This window comes from Callithrix jacchus, chromosome 9 (assembly GCF_049354715.1).
Source record: "Callithrix jacchus isolate 240 chromosome 9, calJac240_pri, whole genome shotgun sequence".
NCBI classification, from domain to species: Eukaryota; Metazoa; Chordata; class Mammalia; order Primates; family Cebidae; genus Callithrix; species Callithrix jacchus.
Window position 1 is genome coordinate 63,948,925 of NC_133510.1, and position 26,633 is coordinate 63,975,557.

General features: G+C 54.3%; 2 protein-coding genes across 14 annotated transcripts; one reads left to right on the forward strand and one right to left on the reverse strand.

Annotated features, from left to right (window-relative positions):
- Nucleotides 1-531: 531 nt before the first annotated feature.
- Nucleotides 532-22,485, forward strand: ITGA7 (integrin subunit alpha 7). Of its 13 annotated transcripts, none has more exons than XM_078336483.1 (27): nt 532-956; nt 5,184-5,311; nt 5,411-5,490; nt 7,003-7,258; nt 7,751-7,882; nt 8,145-8,264; nt 9,210-9,417; nt 9,545-9,738; nt 10,095-10,183; nt 10,304-10,431; nt 10,580-10,675; nt 10,852-10,913; nt 11,062-11,231; nt 11,659-11,808; nt 12,444-12,559; nt 13,412-13,604; nt 13,686-13,766; nt 13,859-13,938; nt 14,048-14,122; nt 14,254-14,356; nt 15,077-15,253; nt 15,426-15,557; nt 18,377-18,490; nt 19,066-19,164; nt 19,254-19,379; nt 20,764-20,876; nt 21,772-22,485. In XM_078336483.1, the coding sequence occupies exons 1-27, from the start codon at nt 751-753 to the stop codon at nt 21,830-21,832; spliced, it is 3,489 nt and encodes a 1,162-aa protein (XP_078192609.1). In that variant the 5' UTR covers nt 532-750; the 3' UTR covers nt 21,833-22,485. The 13 variants fall into 13 exon arrangements, with proteins under 13 accessions (XP_078192609.1, XP_054094433.1, XP_078192613.1 ...); XM_054238458.2 differs by having other exon boundaries at nt 7,751-7,828; XM_078336487.1 differs by lacking the exon at nt 20,764-20,876 and having other exon boundaries at nt 7,003-7,579.
- TMT1B (thiol methyltransferase 1B) lies at nt 22,446-25,623 on the reverse strand. Its single transcript, XM_035256526.3, has 2 exons — nt 25,108-25,623; nt 22,446-23,229 (listed from the first exon to the last, which is right to left on the reverse strand). The coding sequence occupies exons 1-2, from the start codon at nt 25,603-25,605 to the stop codon at nt 22,993-22,995; spliced, it is 735 nt and encodes a 244-aa protein (XP_035112417.2). The 5' UTR covers nt 25,606-25,623; the 3' UTR covers nt 22,446-22,992.
- Between the last annotated feature and the right edge of the window lie 1,010 nt (nt 25,624-26,633).

A 26,633-nucleotide genomic window follows, 5' to 3' on the forward strand; every position in this document is an offset into this window, starting at 1 on the left:
CTGTGGTGGTTGCCAGGCTGGGGGCGGGGTATGGGATAGGATGGGGGAGGGCAGAGGTCTGATCCCAACAGCAGAAAGAGTGCTCTACGTGACCAGGGGGAACCGGGAGCACGGAGAGCCACACCGGGCCCAGGCCCGGGACCGCTCCTCTTTCATTTCCTTTCTATCTGCAAATCTCTTTTCCCAGGTTGTCTTTTAGCGTCTTCCCACTTCTCATCTCTTCCTCTCCTTCTCTTTCGGCCTCCCTCTTTCTATCGGTACTTCTCTCTCCGCATTCCTGGGCGCCGCCTCCACCACTCCCAGGCTGGGGATGGAGTTGGGGGAGAAGAAGAGGAGAGCACCCTGTGGGGGCGGAGCCGGAGACGGTGCTGGCCTTGGGGGGCGTGGTGGTGGTGGGGTCAGCAAGGCCAGTTTCCACCCCAGACACCAGCCTGGGCATCCTCTAGGCGACGCGCTTGGGTCTCCACCTGCCGCGGGAGAGAGGGGCGGGGCCGGGGGAGGGGCCTGGGCGGTGCCCCCGGGAGAGAAGGCGGGAGCCGGAGTGGACGCCCGAGCTGCGGCTGCTGTAGCTGCCCTAGCGGGTGTTGGGGCGGCGGACCGCGGGAGGGAGGGCTGGCGGGGCGAACGACTGGGAGACCTCAGAAAGACCAACGAGACTTCGGAGACCAGAGACGCGCCTGGGGGGACCTGGGGCTTGGGGCGCGCGCGAGTTCCCTTGCAATCGCTGGGAGCGCGCGCGGGGATCGTGCCATGGCCGGGGCTCGGAGCCGCGACCCTTGGGGGGCCTCCTGGATTTGCTACTTTTTTGGCTCCCTGCTCGTCGAACTGCTCTTCTCACGGGCTGTCGCCTTCAATCTGGACGTGATGGGTGCCTTGCGCAAGGAGGGCGAGCCAGGCAGCCTCTTCGGCTTCTCTGTGGCCCTGCACCGGCAGTTGCAGCCCCGACCCCAGAGCTGGTAAGTCACTGCACCCGCCCAGAGTCCCCACGTCCGAGCCACAGATCGACCCCCTCTCCGCTCTGCGGGCCACCACATTTCTCTGTTTTCCAGCTCCACCAACACCTAGACTGCCCACCGACATCTCACACCCCAACCTGGAGCCTTGCCTCATTTGCCTTGGGTCTGAAGCTGCACTCTCCGGCCCTGAGACCCAACATTTTGCTTTAGGGATGAGCAAGGTTCTTGTCTTGGCAGCAAACAATCTTCTGGGCCTTTTCCCCCAACTTGCGTCCTTGATCCAGTCCCAGGGCCTGCGGCTCCCCTGCTTCTTCCAAAGGCTGAATTCCCCAAGGAAGAGAGACTGTCTCTGCTTAGAACGGGAGGAGATGGAAAGGGCACAGAGGTTGAGGGTGCCATGAGAGGGATGCAGGGCAGACTCCAGAAATAACTACCTGCCAGAGCATTGCCATGGATGGAATGAGGGCAGCAGGGCACTGGCAGGTCAGGAGAGAACTGCCACTTCAGTGGCTTAGGACCACGGGAAGATTGGGAGAGGGTCTGCAGGTCTGGCAGCCTGCAGTAGGTGGCTTGGTGACAGAGTGGCAGAAAACTGAGCCTCCAAAACTACTGGTAATAGTAGCAGCAGCAGCAGCAGCAGCAGCAGCAGCAGCAGCAGCAGCAGCAGCAGCGAGAGAGAGCCAGGAAGGATGCTGGCCAGGCTGCTCCCCTTCCTCCTCCTGAGGAAATTTCCAACTCCAGGAATCTCGCAGTAGGGAAATGCCAGGAGGAGTAAGGGGTGGAGGGCAATTCTAATTCTTTCTAATCAGTTTAGGACCCATGGGAGATGGATATACTTTTGTGTGGGTCCTGTGGCTGGTCGTGCTGCCTGCATCCTTGGCTCTTGCTACATGTCTGACTGTAAAAGAAGAGGCCAGAGGTGAAGAAAGCTTCTCACCGGCTCCTGCTAGGGGGCTTTTTTCTCTTCAGCCGGTGCCTAAGCCATTGATCCCATTACTGGGATCAATGCTGTCCACTGGGACTGTCTTCTCCCCTACTATTGGTCTGGGGGCAGGGGGCAGGGACAAGAGCTCATTTCTCCTCACTTGCTCAGGGAGTGGGGGCCTAGCTCTAATCTTTCTTCTTCCATTATCCCTATCATCTGGTGGCAAGGTTGGTGGTCCCCAAAACATCGGGAGAGGTAGAAAGCAACAGACTTCACCTCCTCTCCTGTTTGCCATCTGCTTCATCATTCACATTTGCTCCTTCCCTCCCTTCTTCCCCCATCTGCCAGAGTTCCAGGACTGGAGGCCTTTTTAGGACATGCTGAACTCCCTAAGCTATTTCCAGGCAAATTCTGTGTTATTTTTAATAGCTTGGTCTCTTGTCGTTTCCCCCCTCCTCTCTGCAGGTGGCCCCTGATTCTGTCTCCCAGAGCCAAGCTGGGGGTATTCCCAGAGGGCGTGACTGTCTCGCTCTGCTTTTGCTCCAGCAGGGGGTGCTCTGCTGCCAGGGGGCATGTGAGAGGCCAGGCACCTGCTTAGTGCCTAGCTTTTGAGTTGCAGGTCACCTGCCTTAGCACTCACTGATGAAAAGAACTTCTGGTCTGCTTTGATGGCTTTCAGTCTTGCTTTGGGATGTGACTTTGCGGTGTAACCTTTGCTGTGTGGTTCCAGCCTCATTTATTTCCTTCAATTGTAAAATGGATATAAACAGTAGTATGACTACATAGGGTTGTGTGGATTAAGAGTTCTTAATGTATGTAAAATGCTTAGAATAGTGCATAGCCCACAGTGAGTGCCGTGAAAGTGTTAGTAGTACTGCTATTCTTGTATTGTGATTCACAGAGCGCCTTACAGAGATCCTGGATCCAAACGCTTGGCTAGAGGGCCTTCCTGGCTGAGCCAGCCTTCCAGGCCAAGCATCCTCCCCAGAGGGCCACCCAGATTGAGAGGGGCTAAAGAGGGGCTGGACTTGGGCTGGGGCCCTGGAGTGTGTGGAGAATCGAGAAGTGCAGTGGTCATGGGCTACTCCTTTGTTTTCACTTATCTAAGCTCCCAGGGGGTCCCTCTGCCCCCAGATGCCAATATATATATTTTTCTCTCTTCAGTGGCTGCACTGTGGCTGTCCAGAAGCCTGGGGTGGCTAGGGCTCATGGCATGCAGCCAGGAAGGAGTGTGTGTGTGGCTGGACTGGAGGTGGAGGAACTAGAGAGGCTGTGGGTGGATGCTCTTGTTCCACTAGGGATCAGCTGGTTTCTTCTCCACCGAGAGTGGACTGGGCATATCTGTGCACTCAGCTTCTTTCTTCCATATGAGACCTTCCTCTCCTCCCTACTTCTGGCCTCCAGAGGAGATGTGTGCATAGAACAAAGTTAGCTTCTCTGGGTGCTTAGCTATGCACTGACCAGCTGTGACACTGGGTATCTCTATGAGTCCACAAAATCTGTGTGTTCAGTACACACATCCTGACACTCCCATTGGGGCAAGCACAAAGATGAAAAGACAGCCTGATCCTCAGAGACATGGCCACCTCTGTGTTTGGAGGTTGGGGGCACTGCTGACTTGCCTGAAGTTGCCATTTATTTGCACAGGGCTGTATTACTTCATTCCCTTTTCTGCCCAGGCTACCCACATCTCCCCTCTTTCTTCTTCCTTTTCTGGGGTGGTCTCAGTGTTCTAGAGACAGGTCAGTCATTGGGCGGAGTGACAAAGTGTTGGAGTTAGGCTGATGTGGATTTGAATTTCAGCATCACTGCTTAATGTTTTTGAGTGAGTTTCCTCATCTGAAAGACAAGAAAAGAATCCTTATCTCATAGGACTGTTGTGGAGATTAAATAACATAATGCATGTGACTTGCCTATCCTGGTGCTTGGCACATATGTGGACAGTGACGAATGTGAGTTTCTCATATCCCTGGTGTCTAGCCTCGGACCTGACCTCACAGTAGGTGCTGAACAAATATGATTCTTTTGTTCCATCAGCGCCTGACACAGGACTTGGCATGTGACAGACTCTCAATAAGTAGTTGAATGCCCTTCTCTACTACTCCCTATGCCCCTTCTCTGTCTTGACAGTGGCTCTGACAAGGGATGACAGCTGCTAAGAGATGAGGAGGAGTTGTGGGAAGGAAGAATGGTTCTCTGGCCTCCCCCTCCTCCCCATCAGACCTGGCACAGTGCCCCACAGATGCCTGTCTGTAATATTGCCCAACACGGTTTTGGGCCTTGCCCTCCCAGGAAGGGAGATGGAGGAGAAGAGTGTGGGAGAGAGGCCTTGAGGTTTGTCCCGCTGCCGCTTCTGAGTCTCTCCTTCTGCAAAGAGAGGACCCGTGGAGCCAGCTGGGTGTCAGTCATCTCACTTCACCCGGTCTTCACTCCTGGCCTGGGGATTCAGCCCCAGGGGACCCAGGCAGCCTCCATTCCCAGCACAGTGCTTCCCTGGGGAAGCCGCCTTGGCTGTGATCATGGAAAATTGTCCTGCCAAGAAAGTTATAGCTGGGAAAGAGGCCGAGGGGGAGGCAGGAGAGAAGGCTGCGTGGGGGTGGGGGGTGGAAGGGAAGGAGAAATCATGGATGTGGGGAGGAGAAGGAAGGTTGGGGAAGGGAATTCAGGATGTGGAGAAGAGAATGGGGTAGAATTGGAGGCAGAATGAGAAACTTGTCCCTACCTCCATGCCAGCCGGAGTGACTGAATCCTGGGCTGGCAATTTCTTGGAGGTGGGGTTTTTGCTGGGTCCCTGATGAGGGGGAAGGGGGTCCTTATCTAGCCTCTTGCCTGGCCTCTGAAACTGGTCCCTGAGCCACACTCTGGTGCCAGTCTGGGCCCCTGTTACTTTTGCTCCCAGCATTCTTGGCATTTCTGTCTGGTTTTCAACTGGACTGGGTTGGGGAGCAGGGCAGAGCTTGGGGATGGGGCCAAGGAGGGGGTAGGGAAGGCCTACTCAGGAACAGGTGCTGGGAACAGGCGGTTCTTTCAAACTAGCAGGACTGGCTATCGAGTTAGCTTGTGTGTGTATATATATATCTATTGTGCATGTTGGTCCCTCATCCAGATAGTGTGTACATGCAACGTGATGACCAAGTATATTAATTTGTCCTTGCCAGGGTTTGTGAAAACTGACATATTTGCCCCTTCTCTTTAGTCTTTTAACACTCTCTTTAGTACTGAGGGGTTGGGCCTGGGCAGCTCTAAGGAGGTTGGATTGTTCTGCCCTCTAACTCCTGTTCCTGCCCTTGCACCGTTTGCAGGCTGCTGGTGGGTGCTCCCCAGGCCCTGGCTCTTCCTGGGCAGCAGGCGAATCGCACTGGTGGCCTCTTTGCTTGTCCCTTGAGCCTGGAGGAGACCGACTGCTACAGAGTGGACATCGACCAGGGAGGTGTGGCCCTGCATGAACGGATTGGGGGAAGTGTGTGATGGGGGAGGAGAGGAATTGGGCTCCTCTTCCCTCCCCTAATTCCCAGTGTCCTGCCTCCAGCTGATGTGCAAAAAGAAAGCAAGGAGAACCAGTGGTTGGGAGTCAGTGTTCGGAGCCAGGCACCTGGGGGCAAGATTGTTGTGAGTACTACTCATGACTGAATGCAAGGATGGTGTGTGTGTGTGTGTGTTTATGGTGTGTGCATATGCACAGCTGTGCTTAGACAACACAAGTTAGGAACATGGTATGATTCCAAGTACACCAGGGAGATATAAAAAGGTGTGAGACATGGTCCTTGTCCTTATAAATGTAAACGTCTGTCCATTCATCCATCCTTCCATTTGTCAAACTCTTATTGAGAACCTTTTAAGCATCAGGCATTGTACTAGTTACTCAGAGAGGGTGTATAAACACAGGGGAAAGCCTGGACCATGCCCAATGGCTATGGGGATTCTCATTCTTTCTCTCTCTCTATTTTTTTTTTTTTGTGTCTCTCTGTATCTTTCAGTTACTTGCATAGACACACAATTACCAATACAGGTCACTATGGGGCAGAATCTGGTTAATGTTAGGTGAGTGGTCTAGTCTCCAGTCTATAAAGTCCAAAGGAGGAGTGGAGAGAAAAGACTTCTGCAGATGGGGGGATTTGAGCCAGGCTTTTAACAATAGATAATACCGAGCCTGGGCAACACAGTGGGATGCCGTCTCTACAAAAGATAAAAACAAATTAGCCAGTCGTGGTGGTGCATGCCTGTAATCCCAGCTACACAGGAGGCTGAGGTGGGAGGATCACTTGAGCCCTGGAGGCTGCAGTGAGCTATGATTGTGTCACTACACTCCAGCTTGGCTGGGTAACAGAGTGAGACCTTGCCTCAAAAAAAAAAAAAAAAAAAAAAAAAAAGTAATACTTGGAGAGTGAAGAGGAAAGGAAATTCTTTGTAGATGAGGTGATAACACAAAGGTCCAGGGATGCCGGGCACGGTGGCTCATGCCTGTAGTTCCAGCACTTTGAGAGGCTGAGGTGGGCAGATCACCTGAGGTCAGGAGTTCAAGACCAGCCTGACCAACATGGAGAAACTTCGTCTCTACTAAAAGTACAAAAAATTAACTGGGTATGGAGGCGCATACCCGTAATCCCAGCTACCGGAAGGCTGAGGCAGGAGAATCGCTTGAACTCGGGAGGTAGAGGTTGTGCTGAGTTGAGATGGTGCCATTGCACTCCAGCCTGGGCAACAAGAGCAACACTCTGTCTCGAACAACAACAACAACAACAACAACAAAGGTCTGGGGACAGGGCCAAGCTTGGCATTCTGGAGGACTGTGATATGACTAGGGAGACACACATCCTATGTGGTGGCTTAGTAGTGTCTTTTGGCTCCAGGCAGAATGTGGAACGAGGACATCACCATTTGAGGGCAAGAAGTGGGTGCAGACAGGATGCTGGGTTATGCATGGACCTGCGTAACACTGGCAGGGTAATGGTGCTTGAGTGGTGCCTGCATAGGGGTGTGTGCGCGCGCATGTGTGTGCGTGTGTGTGTGCGTGCGAGCACACACGTATCAGTATCTGCCAAACTGCTGTATGTGGGCAGCCTGCTTCAAGCAGGTCCCTGGCCCACAGAGTGAAACGATCCCCATCCCTTTCTCCCCCAGACCTGTGCACACCGATATGAGGCACGGCAGCGAGTGGACCAGATCCTGGAGACACGGGATATGATTGGTCGCTGCTTTGTGCTAAGCCAGGATCTGGCCATCCGGGATGAGTTGGATGGTGGGGAATGGAAGTTCTGTGAGGGGCGACCCCAAGGCCATGAACAATTTGGGTTCTGCCAGCAGGGCACAGCTGCCGCCTTCTCCCCTGATAGCCACTACCTCCTCTTTGGGGCCCCTGGAACCTATAATTGGAAGGGTGAGTCACTCCTCGGGGAGGGGAGAAGGGACCAAAACCTCCTCTCACCTCAGAGACAGGGCTGAGGACAGCACATGGCCAAGCATGACCACGTGTGCACTGCTGTATGGCCCCAGGGCACTGCCATGCCTTCCACCCCATTGAGCTAGTGCACACGCGAATGTGGGGGGTACCACCTTTCCCTTGCATGGCCAAGTGTTCCTCAACATGCTGGCATGAGCCCCAAGTGCACACTGGGCCCGCATGCTCCAACACACTAGCCCACACCTCATCACTGCCATTCCCGTCTCCGCACGCTGCTGCTGGCTGAGCTGACACTCGGTGAGTGTGATGCCACGACTGGGGACCCCAGGAAGCCTGGGTAGGGGAGGGGGTGGAGAGAGGGCTGGAAAGAAGAGGAGGGGCTTCCCCGTGTGCCTGTCTAACTCAGCGTCCAGCCTGAGGGGTGCTCCCTGTGCCCTGCCTCTGGCACTAACAGGACTGTCCTTGCAGGCACAGCCAGGGTGGAGCTCTGTGCACAGGGCTCAGCGGACCTGGCACACCTGGACGACGGGCCCTACGAGGCGGGGGGTGAGAAGCAGCAGGACCCCCGCCTCATCCCGGTCCCTGCCAACAGCTACTTTGGTAGGGACCCCTCCCGGCCCAAAGCCACTCTAATCCTCTGCTCCTCTCTCTTGTCCTCCCTCTCCATGCTCCCATCCTTCTGTCTCCGTTTCTGTCTCTCACCCTGTCTGTCTTTCTGTCTGGCTGTGATCTCTCTGGTTTCTTTTCTCTCTCTACTTCTTCTTCTTTCACCTTTTTCTGGCCTTTCTGTGGCTCTGTCTCCCTACTCTGTGGCCCCCTCTCTGGATGTTCCCTCCCTGGTGTCTCCCCCCACCCCCCACAGGGTTGCTTTTTGTGACCAACATTGATAGCTCAGACCCTGACCAGCTGGTGTATAAAACTTTGGACCCTGCTGACCGGCTCCCAGGACCAGCCGGAGACTTGGCCCTGAATAGCTACTTAGGTTTGTAAGCTCCCACCTCCTGGACTCTAGGGTCGTGGCCCAGCCTCCCCTCCTTCCCCAGGGAACTCGACCTCTGCTGCCTTAAAATCTCCTCTTCCCCAACACACACGCAGGGAGACACACATTGGGCCCAAATTGCAGAAAAGAGCTGGGTCCAGTGACCAGGCCTAAGAAGAGGAGGCCCCAAGGGTGATGGCCTCTGGGGCTGTGAGCCAGGGGTCTCCATAGAAGATCCAGGTGGAGTGAGAGGGCCAGGGCTGAGGATATCCTGGGAAGGACAGTCCTGCCTTCTAGGGAACTTTCCCTGAGGGATGGGTGGTGGGCACATACTGAAGAAAGGGCCAGTGTTGTTGGTAACTTACCATTGTCTCATCTGCGTCCCTCTGCAGAGGAGGAGGAAACCAGGCCTGGGAGATGTTTGGGTGAAGCAGGCTCTCTCTCACTCCCCTTTGCCTCCCCCTCATCCATGCAAAGACTTCCCCTCCCTGCCAGGATGAGGCAGTGGGGGGAAAGAGGTGCACTGGGTGGGACTGGGGCTGGAGAGAGACTGGCCCTCTCCTCTAGCTCCCTGGGTGTGGGTAGGGTGGGGCCGCTGTGCTCAGCCTCCTGCCTGGGCTCCTGGCTTTCTCAGCCATCACCTTTCTCTCTCCTGCGCGGTCCCTGAGGCTGACCTCACTGCACTTTTTGTGCCAAGCTTGTCTCTGGGCCTGGTGGGTATGAGGAGCTGCCAGGCCCTGTGGGGAGGAAGAGCTATCCAGCTGTGGTGCTGATGACTTGGGGGGAAACTATCTTTCTGCTCTTAACTTGGGGGAGGGGCCAGGGGCTAGGGGAACTGTGACTTGGCTCTTAGCCTGTGGGGAGGGAGCAGGGGCCAGGGAAGCTGTGACACACCCCAGCTTCTGAGGCTTGGGGTGAAGACTCAGGGGTAAGTCACCCTTCCCCCAGGTTTCTCTATCGACTCGGGGAAAGGTCTGGTGCGTGCAGAAGAGCTGAGCTTTGTGGCTGGGGCTCCCCGTGCCAACCACAGGGGTGCCGTGGTCATCCTGCGCAAGGACAGCGCCAGTCGCCTGGTGCCCGAGGCTGTGCTGTCTGGGGAGCGCCTGACCTCTGGCTTCGGCTACTCGCTGGCTGTGGCTGACCTCAACAGTGATGGGTGAGTGGGTGCAGGGCTGTGCCACCTCAGGGAGGCTGGGTCCAGGAGGTTTGAGTGGCCTTTGGCACCTCCTGCCGGCTCCTCTGGCCAGGGAGGACCCACACTGAATGTTTCCCTCTCTCCATAGCTGGCCAGACCTGATAGTGGGTGCCCCCTACTTCTTTGAGCGCCAAGAAGAGCTGGGGGGTGCCGTGTATGTGTACTTGAACCAGGGGGGCCATTGGACCGGAATCTCCCCGCTCCGGCTCTGTGGCTCCCCTGACTCCATGTTCGGGATCAGCGTGGCTGTCCTGGGGGACCTCAACCAAGATGGCTTTCCAGGTGTGACTGGGAACTGGAAAGGCTCAGGGGAGGGAGGGGCCCGAGGAGGGATGGGGGAGCCCCTCGGAGGTCAGGGTGTGGTCTTCTGAGGACCCAGGGAGAGAGGGTCCCTGGGCTTCGGTCTGAGCTTTACCATTTCCCAGCTTTCTGACCTTGGCAAGTTACCTAACCTTTTTGCGATAGTAATATCTGCGGGGAGTGGCCAAGAGGATTGAAGATGATGTTTATAGAGTGCCTGGGATTTTGTAGCCTCCCAATAAAATAGAAAACAGACCTGAGTGACTGGGGGAGAGTTGAGGCCTGGACCTTGTCTGTACTCCCAGCCAGCGTGACTGCCTTTTCTTTGTGCCCTGCAGATATTGCAGTGGGTGCCCCCTTTGATGGGGATGGGAAAGTCTTCATCTACCATGGGAGCAGCCTGGGCATTGTCGCCAAACCTTCACAGGTGAAGGGAGTCTGGGATGAGGGAGTGGGTGTGTGGGTGGAATCAGGGCAGCAGAGGCACCAGGGGAGGCAGAGGCCTGTGGGAGGTGGGATTGGGGGAGGCTGACAGCCGGTTCTCTAGGTGCTGGAGGGTGAGGCTGTGGGCATCAAGAGCTTCGGCTACTCCCTGTCAGGCAACTTGGATATGGATGGGAACCAATACCCTGACCTGCTGGTGGGCTCCCTGGCTGACTCTGCCGTGCTCTTCAGGTGAACCCCTCAGCACCTTCTCCCTCCCTGAGGCCGTGAGCCCCTCCCTGTGACTCTGACCCCCACCCCAGGGCCAAATCTGATGCTTAAGAGTGTTTCCCAGCTTCATGTTCTCATGTTTCTTGTGCCTTTGATTCCCCAATCCCAGGGCCAGACCTGTCCTCCATGTCTCCCATGAGGTCTCTATTGCTCCTCGAAGCATCGACCTGGAGCAGCCCAACTGTGCTGGTGGCCACTTGGTCTGGTGAGGCGGGATCGGGGGGGGGCACCTGGACCCTGGCAGGTTCTCCTGCCCTCCCCTTGATCCCTTTATCTCGGCAGTTTGGGGCTGGGGTGGGGCTGTGACAGGTTGTGACACATGGGTGGGGGCCTCGGCCCATCAGCCTCGTTTGACTCAGGAGCCACCCTTTGCCCCCACAGTGTGGACCTAAGGGTCTGTTTCAGCTACATTGCAGTCCCCAGAAGCTATAACCCTACCGTGGGTGAGTGCAGCCCCGCTCCTGTGGCTCACCCTTTTGGGTTTCCTGGAGAGGGGGCTCACTTCAAAGTGGAGAGAAGAGCACCCTGGGGATGGGGTCACCTGGAGCAGCTCTCCGGCTCAGCGGCTCTTTCTCTCCCAATACACCGCAGCCCTGGATTACGTGTTAGACGGGGACACAGACCGGAGGCTCCGGGGCCAGGTTCCCCGTGTGATCTTCCTGAGACGTAGCCCAGATGAACCCAAGCACCAGGCCTCGGGCACCGTGTGGCTAAAGCACCAGCATGACCGAGTCTGTGGAGATGCCATGTTCCAGCTCCAGGTGGACACTGACCCCTTGGCTTCTCAGGGTCATTATCATGGCACCATCTCTTTTCCGTGACTCCTCTTAGCTGCTTCTTCCTGAGCACACACGTGCCTTTCTCTAAGACCTAGACACGTGGGAAACCTGTCTTCTGAGCTCACTTCCTCCTCACCTGCTGCCTGCCCCCTCCTGTCATTTCTGCACTCCCTTTCAGAGGAGAGGGCAGCTTTTATCATCACATCTGGTCCTCAAAGCCCTGAATCCTGGGTTACCCCTCTTCTCTCCCCGTCTTTCTCCCTCCTCCTTGCTCAGTTCTCCAACTCTCTCCTCCATCTCCCTAAGCTTCCTTCCAAGTTTCAGAATTGGTCCTACTTGTGGCTGGGGCACTGAGCAGGGCTGAGGCCGGGGGACTATTCCAGCGAGGAACGGCCCTTCCTCTTCCTAGGAAAACATCAAAGACAAGCTTCGGGCCATTGTAGTGACCTTGTCCTACAGTCTGCCGACCCCTCGGCTCCGGCGACAGGCTCCTGGCCAGGGGCTGCCCCCAGTGGCCCCCATCCTCAATGCCCACCAGTCCAGCACCCAGCGGGCAGAGGTGAGCATGGGTTCTGGTTTGGCCCAGGAGGAGGAGCGGGGAGGGCAAAGATCATGGTCCCTCCCCAGTTATACCCATTCATGGCTCACAGAGCTCCTTCGCCTTTGCTACTCCGGTAATTCCTCATATCTCTAGGTGCCCAAATGACCATGTATTCCTAGTCAAGGGGACAGAGCTCCTTTGCTCCATGTAGTCAGTCCGGGGTTCAGGTTGATAGGATTCTGTCATCTTCAAATGTGGCCTCGAAGCCCTTGAAGTCACTTTCATCCCATTCAGCTGGAAGGGGGGACATGAAGCCCCTTGCATGGCTTTTATGGCCGGACCAGAAGTGGTGCCCTTGCCTTCTCTTCATGTTCTAAATCTGGACCTCAGTTACACACACGTGAGCTGGGGCAGTGTGGCCAGCTCTTGATTTGCTGCTAGTCTCTACCATGGCATGGCAGTGCTGCCATTGTTTGACTCCTCTCCAGAGGAGAGGATGTAGCTCAGGATCACACAGCTAGTAAGCAGCAGATATGAGAGTGGAGCACAGGTTGTTCAACGCTGTGATACTCTAACCCAGCGTATGCCATGGTGACAGGTTTGCCCCCTGCCTCACCCCCTAAGAATGCCCCTTATCTAACGCCTCTCCCCAGATCCACTTCCTGAAACAAGGCTGTGGTGAAGACAAGATCTGCCAGAGCAATCTGCAGCTGGTCCGTGCCCGCTTCTGTGCCCGGGTCAGCGACACGGAATTCCAGCCTCTGCCCATGTGAGGGGGCAGAGAGCGGGGGAGAGGGGTGGGTGGGCCAGGGTTCAAGGAATGAGAGAAAACCCCCTCAGGAGGACCAGTCAGAGGGAGGGGCTTAGCCGGCAGAGAGGGCAGAAGGTGGAAGAGGACCTGCCGATGACTTAGGAGACTGAGCTGAGGGGCTGGGTGCAGTGGCTCATGTCTGTAATCCCAGCACTTTGGGAGGCCGAGGCGGGTGGATCACCCAAGGCCAAGAGTTCAAGACATCCAGTCTGATCAACATGGTAAAACCCCATCTCTACTAAAAATATCAAAATTAGCTGGGTGTGGTGGTGCATGGCTGTAATCCCAGCTACTTGGGAGGCTAAGGCGGAAAAATCACTTGAACCTGGGAGGCAGAGGTTGCAGTGAGCCAAGATTGTGCCATTGCACTCCAGCTGGGCAAGAAGAACGAAACTTCGTCTTAAAAAAAAAAATAAAAAGGCTGAGATGAGGGTCAGTGATGGAGTGCGGGGGCTCCCATGGCAAGGAATAGCAATCCTTCACAGTACACTAATCATATGCAGTCTACATACACCTCATTGGTTAGTCTTCAGACCTCTGTGAGGTAGGAATTATTAGTCTCGTTTTATAGATGGAGAACTGAGGCCTAGAGAGGTTAAGTTACTTGCCCAAGGAAAATAATGCTGCAACTGAGATGCGAATGGAGGTCCCCTGACTCCCAGTCGTGTGTACAGAGGCTTGAGGCTTGGACCAGTGTGATGGGGAGGAGAGGCTCAGGGAGTGAAGGCAGGTGCTGGGGGAGCTGGCCGGGAGGGGCAGTGGTTGGGGGAGGTGTTCAGAACTTAGTGGGAGTGGGGTCTGACTCTCTAGGGATGCAGACGGAACAACAGCCCTGTTTGCACTGAGTGGGCAGCCGGTCATTGGCCTGGAGCTGATGGTTACCAACCTGCCATCGGACCCAGCCCAGCCCCAGGCTGATGGGGATGATGCCCATGAAGCCCAGCTCCTGGTCATGCTTCCTGCCTCACTACACTACTCAGGAGTCCGGGCCCTGGACCCTGCGGTGAGACCATGGGGCAGGATGGGGTGGGGTCTTGAGGGGCTCCAGTCACCCAAACTGACCTCGCCTTCTCTCCCATTCCAGGAGAAGCCACTCTGCCTATCCAATGAGAATGCCTCCCATGTTGAGTGTGAGCTGGGGAACCCCATGAAGAGAGGTGCCCAGGTTGGCATATCTGCCCTTATCCCTGTGTGAGTGGCCCCTCCGTAAGCCTGTAGGCCACCACTGACTCGAATCTCTTCTCACTCTTGGCCTAGGTCACCTTCTACCTCATCTTTAGCACCTCAGGGATCAGCATTGAGACCACAGAACTGGAGGTGAAGCTGCTGTTGGCCACGTAAGCCTGGCGGGGCCAGAGGGTGAGGTGGGGCAGTCATTTGGCCTCATCTGACCCCTTGGGAGGTGCCTGTGCTTGATGTCCACACTTGCCCCTGCCCACTCTCCAGGATCAGTGAGCAGGAGCTGCATGTAGTCTCTGCACGAGCCCGTGTCTTCATTGAGCTGCCACTGTCCATTGCAGGGTGAGCCTGGCCCAAGAGGCACCTCCATGGGAGGGAGGGGGCATTTTCACTTCCAAACCCTGGCCAGGGCCCTGCCTCTATTCAGCCAGGCCCCAGACCTTCTCACCCCTGTTCTGACCTCTCCATGTCAGGATGGCCATCCCCCAGCAACTCTTCTTCTCTGGAGTGGTAAGGGGTGAGAGCGCCATGCAGTCTGAGCGGGATGTGGGCAGCAAGGTCAAGTATGAGGTCACGGTAAGTGTCAGGGATGAGGCCCCTCCATGGTTGCCCTTGGCCCCTTGGCACAGCAGAGAGGCTGAGCTGTGTCCCCAGGGCTGGGGCTGTTTTACGTGTGGCGGCATGCTGGTCCAGCGAGTTTGAGGCCTCTGCCCTGCACCTGGACCTTGGCTGTGGGTGGATGTTTCTGCTGGGGCCTCACCTGACCATTTCCTGGTCGTTCTATCTGGCTGTCTCACCTGCTGGTCTGGTAGGCCATGAGAGTCCAGGAAAGCTTCTCTGCTGTGGGCCTCAGCTGGGGGATGGGAACATGGGGCTGGGGTTAATGTCTCTTCCTAGAACTCTGCCTTTGCTTGGCTGGGGCTTCTCCTCACACCTTCCAGGGACACTTCCAGGTTTTCCTGGATTTGGTAGGCGGAGAGAATGGTGCCTGGTGGGGTCTAGGATCCCAAGTCTTTGTTGAAATTGTTTCCAGAGGGCCTTCTTTTCAGCCCTTGTTCCTTCCATCTCTGTGGATTTAAGATCCCCTTGAAAACTGAGTTTCTTGGCTGGGCACGGTGGCTCATGCCTGTAATCACAGCACTATAAGAGGCCAAGGTGGCAGGACTGTTTGAGCCCAAGAGTTAGAGGCTGGCCTGGGCAACATAGCCAGATCCTGTCTCTACAAAAATTGAAAAACAAAACAAAACAAAAAAACACAAGTGAGGTCCCGCCTCTCATACTCTCCTTTTCCCACAGGTCTCCAACCAAGGCCAGTCACTCAAAACCCTGGGCTCTGCCTTCCTCAACATCATGTGGCCCCATGAGATTGCCAATGGGAAGTGGCTGCTGTACCCAATGCGGGTGGAGCTGGAGGGCGGTCAGGGGCCTGGGCAGAAAGGGCTTTGCTCTCCCAGGCCCAACATCCTCCACCTGGTGAGGCTTAGGTGGGGGTGGGGTTACATGTTGGGAGGGATGTCATGGTGGGGGGCTAGGGGAGTGAGTGTGGTGATGGCCCAGGAGGAAGGTGGTGGGGAGGAGATTCCATCTCAGGACTGCTGTGATTGGAGGGACACTCACTGGGACACCCTGCTCCTTCCATGTCCAGGATGTGGACAGCAGGGATAGGAGGCGGCGGGAGCTGGAGCTGCCTGAGCAACCGGAGCCTGGTGAGCAGCAGGAGCCTAGCATGTCCTGGTGGCCAGTGTCCTCTGCTGAGAAGAAGAAAAACATCACCCTGGTGAGGGCAGGCTAGACTCGGTGCAGCCAGAATGGGGGTGTGTGGTGTGGTGCTATGTGTCCAGGGAGGGTAGCCTGTTGAGATACTGTTGAGATGATGATCAAACACCTGGGGCAAGTTGATCAGATGGTTCCCATCACAACTCATGGGAGGGGGCGCCTGGGAGGCAGTTGCTGACATTGCAGAGCCCTTCCCGCCCAGCCCCTGCAAGTGCTCACTCCAGAGCAGGTCACTCCACCTGAAGCCAGTTAGCCAAGCAGTCGATTCACCGCATGTTTATATAAAGCATTATATTGTTTAGGTGACGGGATGGGGTTAGCCCATCCTCACACTGTGAGGTCTGTTTGTTGTTCCTTTGAACTCTTATAAGATAAAAAAGTCAATTTGTATAAGGACACATGCTCAATTTTTACAATATTAAAAACGCTAAATTATTTTTTGTTGTTGTTGAGACAGAGTCTCACTCTGTCACCCAGGCTGGAGTGCAGTGGCACGATCTCAGCTCACTGCAACCTCTGCCTCCTGAGTAGCTGGGACTACAGGAGTGCACCACCACGCCCGGTTAATTTTTGTGTTTTTAGTAGAGACGGGGTTTCACCGTGTTGGCCAGGCTAGTTGGTCTCGAACTCCTAATCTTAAGTGATCTTCCTCCCTCCGCCTCCCAAAATGCTCGGATTACAGGTGTGAGCCATGTGCTCAGCAAAAACGATAAATTCTAAAAGTTCCAATAATTAAGACGACAGTAAATTGTGTATGATTCATTAAGTCTATCCCTTTTGGGCAGCTCTGCTTTCCCTTTTTCTGCTTGTTTCGCAGAGTTGTGTTGTTTAGGTGAGTAGATCTGCACCTGCTCTGTGCCCCTCCCTGCTAGGATGGGGCTGGCAGTGAGAATGTGGTGGGGACGTAGATTAGGAGAGTCTTTGGTCTGATTGTAAGGAGGTGGAGGTAAACCCCAGGTAGAGCCAAGGAGACCCTTTGCAGGGGAATGTCAGCAGCTGCTGCAGTCCCACCCTGGGCCCTCAGCTCCTCTGGGAATATAGTCTTCCCTGGGAACATGACATGAAGCTTCCCTGGGAACATGACATGAGGCTCCCCTGGGAACATGACATGAGGCTTCCCTGGGAACATGACATGAGGCTAACCAAAGAACGCCAGGGGTGGTAGGAACCTGTGTCATGGCTGTTGCTCTGTTACATGGGGATAGTCCTCCCTTCTCCATGTGACCGATTTCCTCTGAGAGGCCTTCTTTTTAAATGGGAACTTTGAAATAGAGTCTCGTTTTAATGTTAAAATTTATTTAAATGACAAAATTATATGTATCATGTATAACATGATATTTTGAACTATGTATATACTGTGGAATGGCTGTTGGGCTAATTAACATATGCATCACCTTGCATATTTATTTTTGTGGTAAGAACACTTAAAATCTATTCTCTTAGTGATTTTCAAGAATGTGATATGTTGTTATTTTTTTTTTTTGAGACGGAGTTTCGCTCTTGTTACCCAGGCTGGAGTGCAATGGCGCGATCTCGGCTCACCGCAACCTCCGCCTCCTGGGTTCAGGCAATTCTCCTGCCTCAGCCTCCCGAGTAGCTGGGACTACAGGCACGCGCCACCATGCCCAGCTAATTTTTTGTATTTTTAGTAGAGACAGGGTTTCACCATGTTGACCAGGATGGTCTCGATCTCTTGACCTCGTGATTCACCCGCCTCGGCCTCCCAAAGTGCTGGGATTACAGGCGTGAGCCACTGCGCCCGGCCGATATGTTGTTATTAACTAGAGTCCCCATGCTGGGCAATAGATCTCCTGAATAGATCTCTCTTCCTTCTAGCTGAAACTTTTTACCTTTTGACCACCATCTCCTCCATCTCCCCAATCACACCCACCCCTGACCCTGGCCCTGGGTAACAACCATTCTACTCTCTTCTTCTATGAGTTCAACTTCCAGATTCCACGTATAAGTGAGATAATGCAGTATTTATCTTTCTGAGTCTGGCTTAGTTTGCTTAACATAATGTCTAAAGTTGATTGTTTTACAAAAGAGGCAGAAGGCCTTGCTTTTAGACAGTTTGGCTAAGGATTCTTGAATGGCTCAAAAGTGGCAAAATGAAAGGTAACTCAAAGGATTCAGACACTGTTAAAGCCATTCTTCTGTGTCTGGACGGTGGTGTGATGAATATAACATAACTTTCAGGCCAGCGGGTCATGAGGCGGTGACTGGGCCAAAAGAATTTAGGTCAGTCCTGGACAGAATGGAGCCTGGCGTCCCCTGTCCCCCCAGGAGCTCCTGAGGCAGCCTCCTCCTCCTTCAAGGAGTTTGGGTTTAGGGCAGGGGTGTGGCTTTGCCGAATACGGACCTGAGTTCAAGTATTTGCTCCACTGCTCACTAGCTTTGCTGGCGCGTGACCTGAGAGGCAGGTCGCTTCGCTTCCTTGGGCCTCCTCGGTTTCTTCCTTTGAAAAATGAGATGATAATCATGTGTACCTTGCAGGACTATTGAGAAGCTTCAATGAGATAAGTACCTGACAATAGTAGGTGCTCAATAAATGGGACTGTCATTAGGTAACATAAGCATCAGTTGGGAAGCTACTCTGCCTGTGTTGTCAAGAGACTCCCCTTCATGCTGCCCTTGCTCCATGCATTTCAAAGCCAAATAGCTCAGATTTGGGGTAGGCAGCTATTTCAGACCATAAGATTAGTCTGAGAAGACCTCCTGGAGGAGGGGAGTTTAAGGTCAAGTAAGGAAAATGGGAGAGATGGCAGGCTCAGCAGGGTGGAGCTGAGCGGCTTAGACCCCGTCTGTCCTTATCTCCAGGACTGTGCCCGGGGCACTGCCAACTGTGTGGTGTTCAGCTGCCCACTCTACAGCTTCGACAGAGCGGCTGTGCTGCGTGTCTGGGGCCGTCTCTGGAATAGCACCTTTCTGGAGGTGAGGATACCACTCGGGCTCCAGTCTGTGTTTCTTCTTCCCCCTCAAAGCCCCTCTAGGACTCACTTCTCCTCCTCCCTCCTCACTGTCCAAATGCAGCATCCTTTTTATCTTTTTTTTTTTTGAGGCAGTCTTGCTCTGTACCCCAGACTGGAGTATAGTGGCACGATCTCAGCTCACTGCAATATCTGCCTCCCGGGTTCATATCTGCCTCCTGGGTTCAAGAGATTCTTCTGCCTCAGCCTCCCGAGTAGCTGGGATTACAGGCATTTGCCACCACACCCAGCTAATTTTTATATTTTTCATAGAAATGGGGTTTTGCCATGTTGGCCAGGCTGGTCTCAAACTCCTGACCTCAAGTGGTCCACTTGCCTTGAAGTGCCAATCCCTCCCAAAGCGCTGGGATTACAGGTGTGAGCCACTGTGCCCAGCCCAAATGCAGCATACTCTTAACTGAAACCAGGCAGAAACATCCTCTGTGTTGGGCACCATTCCATTTATAATTTCAGGAGGTAACGGGAAGAGAGGGAGTCATGGGACATTTAGGAGAAGGGTCTCCTTCTCTATTCCTTTAGGAGTACTCAGCTGTGAAGTCCCTGGAAGTGATTGTCCGAGCCAATATCACAGTGAAGTCCTCCATAAAGAACCTGATGCTCCGAGATGCCTCCACAGTGGTGAGCTGCAGGGCTGGGGGATGGGTGGGGAGCACTCTCTTCTTTCCTGCTCCCTCCAGCTCTTGCTCCATTGGCCCCTTGCTCCCCAGATCCCGGTGATGGTATACTTGGACCCCGTGGCTGTGGTGGCAGAAGGAGTGCCCTGGTGGGTTATCCTCCTGGCTGTACTTGCTGGGCTGCTGGTGCTGGCACTGATGGTGCTGCTCCTGTGGAAGGTGAGACTTGGGGGAGGGTGGGGCTGATGGGAGTGGACTTCCTGGTTGGGTGGGCAGCCTTTTGTACTGTGGTTCTCTCACCTACCCACTCATGTATTCAGCAAATCTGCACTGAATACTTACCCTGCATGTCTCAGGAACTCTATTAGTCCCTGGATGTTTCAAAGATAAATCAGATGCAGGCTTGGCTGCGGTGGCTCACGCCTGTAATCCTAGCACTTTCGGAGGCCAAGGCGGGTGGATCACCTGAGGTCAGGAGTTTGAGACCAGCCTGGCCAACATGGTGAAAACTCATCTCTACTAAAAATACAAAATTAGCCAGGCATGGTGGCACATGCCTATAGACCTAGTTACTTGGGAGGCTGAGGCAGGAGAAATGATTGAACCGGAAAGCGGGAGTTGCAGTAAGTTGAGATGGCACCATTGCACTCCAGCCTGGGTGACAGACAGAGACTCCATCTCAAAGCAAACAACCCACCCCAAAAACAAACAAACCCTCCCAAAAAACCCCAAAATAGCGAAAAAAGAAGAAATCAGATGCCAATCTCGTTCTCAGGGATTTTGTAGTCTGGTGGGGTGGTAGTGGTGAGCCTGTAGCCAAGGACAAGGCAGAAAGTGTTGAGTTGAGAAACTGCAGTGGGAGTTTAGAGGGAAGAAAGCTTGAGAGGAGGCGGCACTGGAAGCAGTCCTTAGAGGAGGGTGGGGTAGTAGGGTTAGGATGTAAGGAGATGAGGTGGGTGGGTCCAGCTGGACCATGGTAGGCAAAGTCACGGAGGCAGAGAAGTGTGGTCTATCTTAACTAGAACGTGGCAGTGAGAACTGGAAAGGTAACAGTGGCTAAGAAGGCTGACAAGCATGGAGAACAGCCTCCAGGGAACAGCCCTTAGGGTGGAACTCAGAGCTTCCACACACCAGGCTCTGCATGGAAGCATTCTTGTACGCACAGAGCTGTGTACAGAATGACATTGGCATCCAGGGCTCAATATAAAAATACGTACATGCACACATCAGTACAGGGCATCCCACACATCACCAGGGGTCATATGCTGAGCCATCTGCCACATCTGGGGCTGTGTTCAGAACCATGCATGTCCTTGGGGCTCTGGAGAACTGCCCCTGCCTGTACCTGCTCCTTGGGAGGAATCACAGACTGAGCATACCCTTTGGCAAGTGTGAGTTATCAGTAGACCAGGGTCTGCAGTGGCATCTAAGCTGTTGGGAACCTGCCCAGTCTAAGGGAGATTGATGCCTCTGTAAAACTGGTCCCAGGATGCTTGCTCCCTGCTCCTATGGAAGGGAGACAGAACAGAGATGGGGGCTCCCATCCTTCCTCAATCTTCCCATCCTCTGCCTCCTCTGCCCTGCTTCTCCCTTGACATCCCAGTGTGGCTTTTTCCATCGGAGCAGCCAGCGCTCACCTTTTCCCACCAACTATCACCGGGCCTGTCTGGCTGTGCAGCCTTCAGCTGTGGAAGTTGGGGGTCCAGGGACTGTGGGGTAACTGTTGTGTGTGTGCATGTGTATATCTGTGTGTGGGTATGTATGTGTGTGACTATAAGGAGAATGCCCAGCATTCAGGTGACGAGGAATGTTGAGGGTGAAAGATGAGATTGCATGAGAGTGATGTGAGGTGAGAGGTTACTAGAAGGGTGCGGATATAAGGGTAAGTCTACACAGCCTGAAGCGTGCCCAAAGGGTTGGTGGGCTCATGGAGTGTGAGCATGTGGGAGTGTGGGGAGGTCCCATGCATGCTTTTTCTATGGGCATGAGTGTGCGAGGAGATGAATGTGTAAGGAGTTGCTATGCAGTCTGAGCATGTAGGAGTCCTGGGCCTCTGAGTGTGAGTGTGCCAGGGGTACGATCCCAGCCTGGTGTGTAGGGGCCAGCATAGTCCTGATTTGGGGTTACTGATGGACAAGAGGGGGGTGCTGTAAGGGGCATGCTGCCCACAGTATAAGTACACAGGGTGCCTGTTTATGAGGCTTGAGAGGCATCATTCCAGAGGTGCAAGGGTCTAGGAAGCCACTTCCTCAGATCTCGTTTGTGTTCTGGGGGACACTATTGGGTCTCTTAAGAAGCTAGAGTGGGTGGAAATTTTGAGTCAGGTCCTGATGCTCCACCCTCAAGCCTCTCTTTCAGGGGCCAAGGCAGATGCCCTTGGTCCTGTCTCTTGGACCCCCGCCTGGTCTCTGTCTTGCTGTGAATGAGAACCTGGGGACCCAGCACTGATGGGATCACTGTGGGCGCTGCCCACTGCATTTGATGCCGTTCAGTCTGTCTCCTTTCTGCCACAGCAGGGATGATGAGGGCGAGGAGCTGCGCTGTGCTAGGCGTCTGCTACAGGGACCGCAGCTCTTCAGGCTCCTCACCGTCAGGCCTGGTGTCCTTACAGATGGGATTCTTCAAACGGGCGAAGCACCCCGAGGCCACCGTGCCCCAGTACCATGCAGTGAAGATTCCTCGGGAAGACCGACAGCAGTTCAAGGAGGAGAAGACGGGCACTATCCTTAGGAGCAACTGGGGCAGCCCCCGGCGGGAGGGCCCGGATGCACACCCCATCCTGGCTGCTGACGGGCACCCCGAGCTGGGCCTCGATGGGCATCCAGGACCAGGCACCGCCTAGGTTCCTGTGTCCCAGCCTGGCTTGTGGCTCCCCTCCGCCCCTTCCCCAGAGATGGCTCCTTGGGATGAAGAGGGTAGAGTGGGCTGCTGGTGTCGCATCAAGATTTGGCAGGATCTGCTTCCTCAGGGGCACAGACCTCTCCCACCCACAAGAACTCCTCCACCCAGCTTCCCCTTAGAGTGCTATGAGATGAGGGCAGGTAAATCAGGGATAGGGCCACAGGGTAAGGTGAGAAGGTCAGGGGTGTCTTGATGCAAAGGTTGGGGGAAGGGATCCTAATCCCTCCCTCCCCCATTCACCCTGTAGAACAGGACCCCAAGGACTTGGCTCCCTAAGAAGTGCCTTAGCCTAGAGGGTCAGGAAGAAGGCTGTGTCACTAACTCAGGGGCTCCTCCCTCTCTAGTTTCTCCTCTCCTCTGACCTTACTTTGCTACATCAGTCTAGTGGTTTAATCTATTTATTAAAAAACATTTGAGAACAAAACCTCTGCCTCCTTAGACTCTTTCTCCCTCAACCTCAGTGTCTCTGATTCTCCTTGGTGCCCTCAGCTCGGGATGAAGGTGGTAGAGGGGAGAGAGGGTCTGGGGGCTTGGCAGGGATGTATACACCATGACTTTTGTGACCAGTTTCTGTAGCCTCAGGAGGAGAGCAAGGGGAGCTTTGCCACGGGAACAAAGGAAAGGAACAGGGAGCTGTCCCAGACGACGGGTAGGCAAACGTCAGGAGACCAGTCCAGAAACTTGCAGTTAAGGATCCAGGCGTTTCCTCCCCGTTGTCAGGGTAGAAGTACACCTTTTTCACTGTCAAAGGAGGAACTGAAGTTAGAGATTGCCCTGGCAGAGGCTGGGGAGAAAGGGACTAGGAGGTGATACGGAAATGGCTTCTCTCACTCTGCTAGGTCCCTCTCAGTGGAAGATAGATAGGTTGGTGGGTGGCTTGTAACTGGAGGCTGGGGAGGGAGCAAATGAGTGCCTTTGGGCTTGGGAAATGTTATTTCACAGCCTTTCCCATGATGTGGGGCCCAACAGGTAGCCATTTGAAGAGAGAGGGCTGTCGTTCCATTTGGACTTCAGAGAACCCGGCCTTCTCAAGATCCTTCCAGGTCTCTCTGGTGAGGCAGCAGCCATCCGCAATGTGTTTCCACGTGGGCTCCACAATTTGCTGCCACATGAGGGCCCAGCTTCCTTGTGGTTCCGCCACGTGCTCCCAGAAAAATAGCACACCTCCCTGGAAGGGAGGAGAGAGTTAGTGTCACTTGGCTACGTTCAGACCTTGCCCCCTATCGCCCTGATCAAATGGTCAAAGTTCCTGGTGAAGTAGGAGCTGCTGGTCTGAGAGTTCATGGAGCAAACTGTCATGCCCCTGACCTTTTTTTTCTTTCTTTTTTTCTTTTGTTGAGATGGAGTCTCACTCTGTCGCCCAGGCTGGAGTGCAGTGGCGCAATCTTGGCTCACTGCAACTCTGCCTCCCAGGGTTAACCGATTCTCCTGCCTCAGTCTCCCAAGTAGCTGGGATTACAGACACCCGCCACCACTCCCAGCTAATTTTTTTTTTTTTTTTTTGTATTTTAAGTAGAGACAGGGTTTCACCATGTTGGCCAGGCTGGTCTTGAACTCCTGACCTTGTGATTTGCCCACCTTGACCTTCGAAAGTGTTGATTACAAGCGTGAGCCACCGCACCTGGCTGCTGTCCCTGACCTTTCCTGTATCCCCTGCTACCACCTTCAAAGTGCATGTAAAGAACCTCATAACTGAAGGGGATGACTGGTGGGAGATCTTTAAAGGCTGATCAGAATAGCTGAGGGCACACAGAAGGGGAAATTGAGAAACAGGAGTGGAGGGCTCATTGTATTTTTTTTTTTTTGAGGCAGAGTCTCAGTCTATTGCCCAGGCTGGAGCAATGGCACAATCTTGGCTCACTGCAACCTACACCTCCCAGGTTCAAGTGATTCTCCTGCCTCAGCCTCCCAAGGAGCTAGGATTACAGGCATGAGCCACCACGCCCAGCTAATTTTTGTATTTTTCAGTAGAGACAGAGTTTCATCATGTTGGCCAGGCTTGTCTCTAACTCCTGGCCTCAACAGATCTGCCTACCTCAGCCTCCCAAAGTGCTGGGATTACAGGTGTGAGCCACCTTGCCCAGCTGGGCTCAATGTATTCTGAGACATTCAGCAACCTCTCTTAAGAGACCCAGCTGCATACACAAAGTGCTTCCTGGACATCACTGTGAACATCCCAGGGAAACCTCAGGCCCAGCTCTTGACTGAAGCTGGGGTTGCTCAAGCTCCTTGCCTCACTAGACTCTCCCGAGGCGATCACAAACTTCGTAAGTCCAAAACTTTCTTCCATCTCAGCAAATGGCACGTTTATCGGCTCTCCCCTCAGTTGTTCGTGCTAGAAACCCGGAAACCATTCTGAACGTTCTCTCCACAGTCTGATGGATTCTACTCTACTTCCCCTACTATCTTTCTTTTTCATTTTTCTTTCCAGCTATAAAGTCCTATCCCCTACTATCTTTATCTAGAACATTCTTTCATTTCCCCTGCCCCATCCACACTCTGCTTAATCCCTCAGATCTCTTTTTTTTTTTGAGACAGGGTCTCACTCTGTGGCCCAGGCTGGAGTGCGGTGGCACAATCATAGCTCACTGTAACTTTGAACTTGGGCTCAAGAGATCCTTCCACCTCAGGCTCCTGAGTAGCTAGGACTACAGGCTTGCACCACTACGCCTGGCTTGTTTTTGTATTTTTTTGTAGAGATGGTGTCTCTCTATGTTTTCTTGGCTGGTCTGGAACTCCTGGGCTCAAGCCATCCTCCTGCTTCGGCATCCCAAGCACAGATCTTGATTTAAACATCAGTCCCTTAGGTGTGCTCCCCACTCCGCTCCCTGTCCCACAGTGGTAGGTGATTTCTCCTGTTGCTTTCACAACACCCTATTGTGCTCGTCGTGGCTCTGGTCATGTCTCCTATTCACCAGCAGGTAGGGTGGATGGGGTGTCTACCGTGCTACTTACTACTTCAGACCCCTCATCCTGGGGGCTGAACCCTGGGGCGGCTGAGCTGCGTTTGCCTGCCCCGCACCCATCCCCTTCCCGTGCTGCTCACCGGCCTCAGTACTCTCTGGACCTCCTGCAGGACATTCCTCGGGCTCTGCACAGAGCACAGCACCAGGGTGCAGACCACCACATCCATGGAGCCATCAGCCAGCTGCCTCATGTCCTCTCCAGGAGCCACCACAAACTGCTCGTATTGGAGGTGCCTGTTCTCAGCCATGCTCTTTGTCAGGAACTTCTCAAAGTGGGGATTTGGGTCCAGGCAGGTGACCCTGCAGCCCGCTGGGTAGAACTGAAAGTTGGCGCCGGTGCCACAGCCCAGCTCCAGCAGGGCCACTTTCCCGGAGGCCCCCATGAGCCCCTTGATCTGGCTGAAGAGCTCCCGTTTCTTGCTCTCCATCTTGTGGTTGCTCTTGCGGGGCAGCACGGCCATCAGGTAGGGGAAGTAGGTTTTGCACAGGGGCTGCCAGCAGCCCAGCAGAGCCAGGAGGTGCAGGGGCAGGGTGAGAAGCAGCACCAGCAGCTGCAGGAGTGGGACCAGGACGTCCATGGCTGACCAGCTCTGAGCGGTGCTGCCGCTGGGGCACTGGCCTTTTCCCTGCTCAGCCTCGGCAGGCACTGGCGTCCCCTCCCACTGTGATGGGACTTTGCTCCTTGTCTCCTACTTGGCAATTTCATCTTTGCCAGGGTTGAGTGGGTGTATGAAATTCCTCCACAGGGTGCAGGCCCCACAGCCCCACTGGCTCTTTGACGACTTTTATGTGGGCGGAGGGACAGGTGGTGCCCATGTTCCTGAGTTCTGGGGCACTGTGCCCAGCTGTAGGGGGGTGGGGTTGCTGAGTCATCTCAGAGGGGAATGGGAAGGGGTAAGGGGATATGTTTCAGATCAGACTCATGGCCAGGTGCATGGGGGCTGGCAGGGCGCTGTGGGGTGGGTAGTGGCAATGCTGGGGACAGAGCTGACTCATGGGACATGTTCTGGCCTCACTCCATCCTCAAGTCAGGCTCTTCAGAGGGGCCATAGGAAGGAATCGGTGTTCTTGGCAGAGTAAAAAGTAGATGTACAGGACAGAGACAGCATGCCCTCTCCTGGAAAGGGTGAGAAGTTTAGTTCTGTGTGGAATTGGGTGAGCTGGAGAAATTGGGGGAAGTGAGGTCAGAGAGTAATCACTCCTTAGAGACTCCCTCCCTCCCTTCTTCCCTCCCTCCCTGCTTTCCTCCTTTCCTTCCTTCCTTCTTTTTTTGAGACAGGGTGCAGTGGCACAGTCTCAGCTCACTGCAACCTCAATCTTCCCAGGCTCAAGTGATCCTCCCACCTCAGTCTCCTGAGTTTCTGGGATTACAGGTGCACACCACGGTGCTCAGCTATTTTTTTAACAAACGGAGTCTCACACTGTGGCCTGGGCTGGAGTGCAATGGTGCAATCTCAGCTCACTGCAACCTCCACCTTCCAGGTTCAGGCGATTCTCCTGCCTCAGCCTCCTGAGTAGCTGGGATTACAGGCGCCCACCACCATACCCAGCTAATTTTTTGTAGAGGCAGGGTTTCACTATGTTGGCCAGGTTGGTCTCGAAATCC

Excerpts from the sequence above, each read along its gene's own strand:
- ITGA7 (XM_035256525.2), top strand. The coding sequence starts at position 751 with ATGGCCGGGGCTCGGAGCCGCGACCCTTGGGGGGCCTCCTGGATTTGC. Across the intron at positions 15,558-18,376 it reads AGAAGAAAAACATCACCCTG|GACTGTGCCCGGGGCACTGC; the intron begins GTGAGGGCAGGC and ends CCTTATCTCCAG. Across the intron at positions 19,380-21,771 it reads TGGTGCTGCTCCTGTGGAAG|ATGGGATTCTTCAAACGGGC; the intron begins GTGAGACTTGGG and ends GTGTCCTTACAG.
- TMT1B (XM_035256526.3), bottom strand. The coding sequence starts at position 25,605 with ATGGACGTCCTGGTCCCACTCCTGCAGCTGCTGGTGCTGCTTCTCACC. Across the intron at positions 23,230-25,107 it reads TCCAGAGAGTACTGAGGCCG|GGAGGTGTGCTATTTTTCTG; the intron begins GTGAGCAGCACG and ends CCTCCCTTCCAG.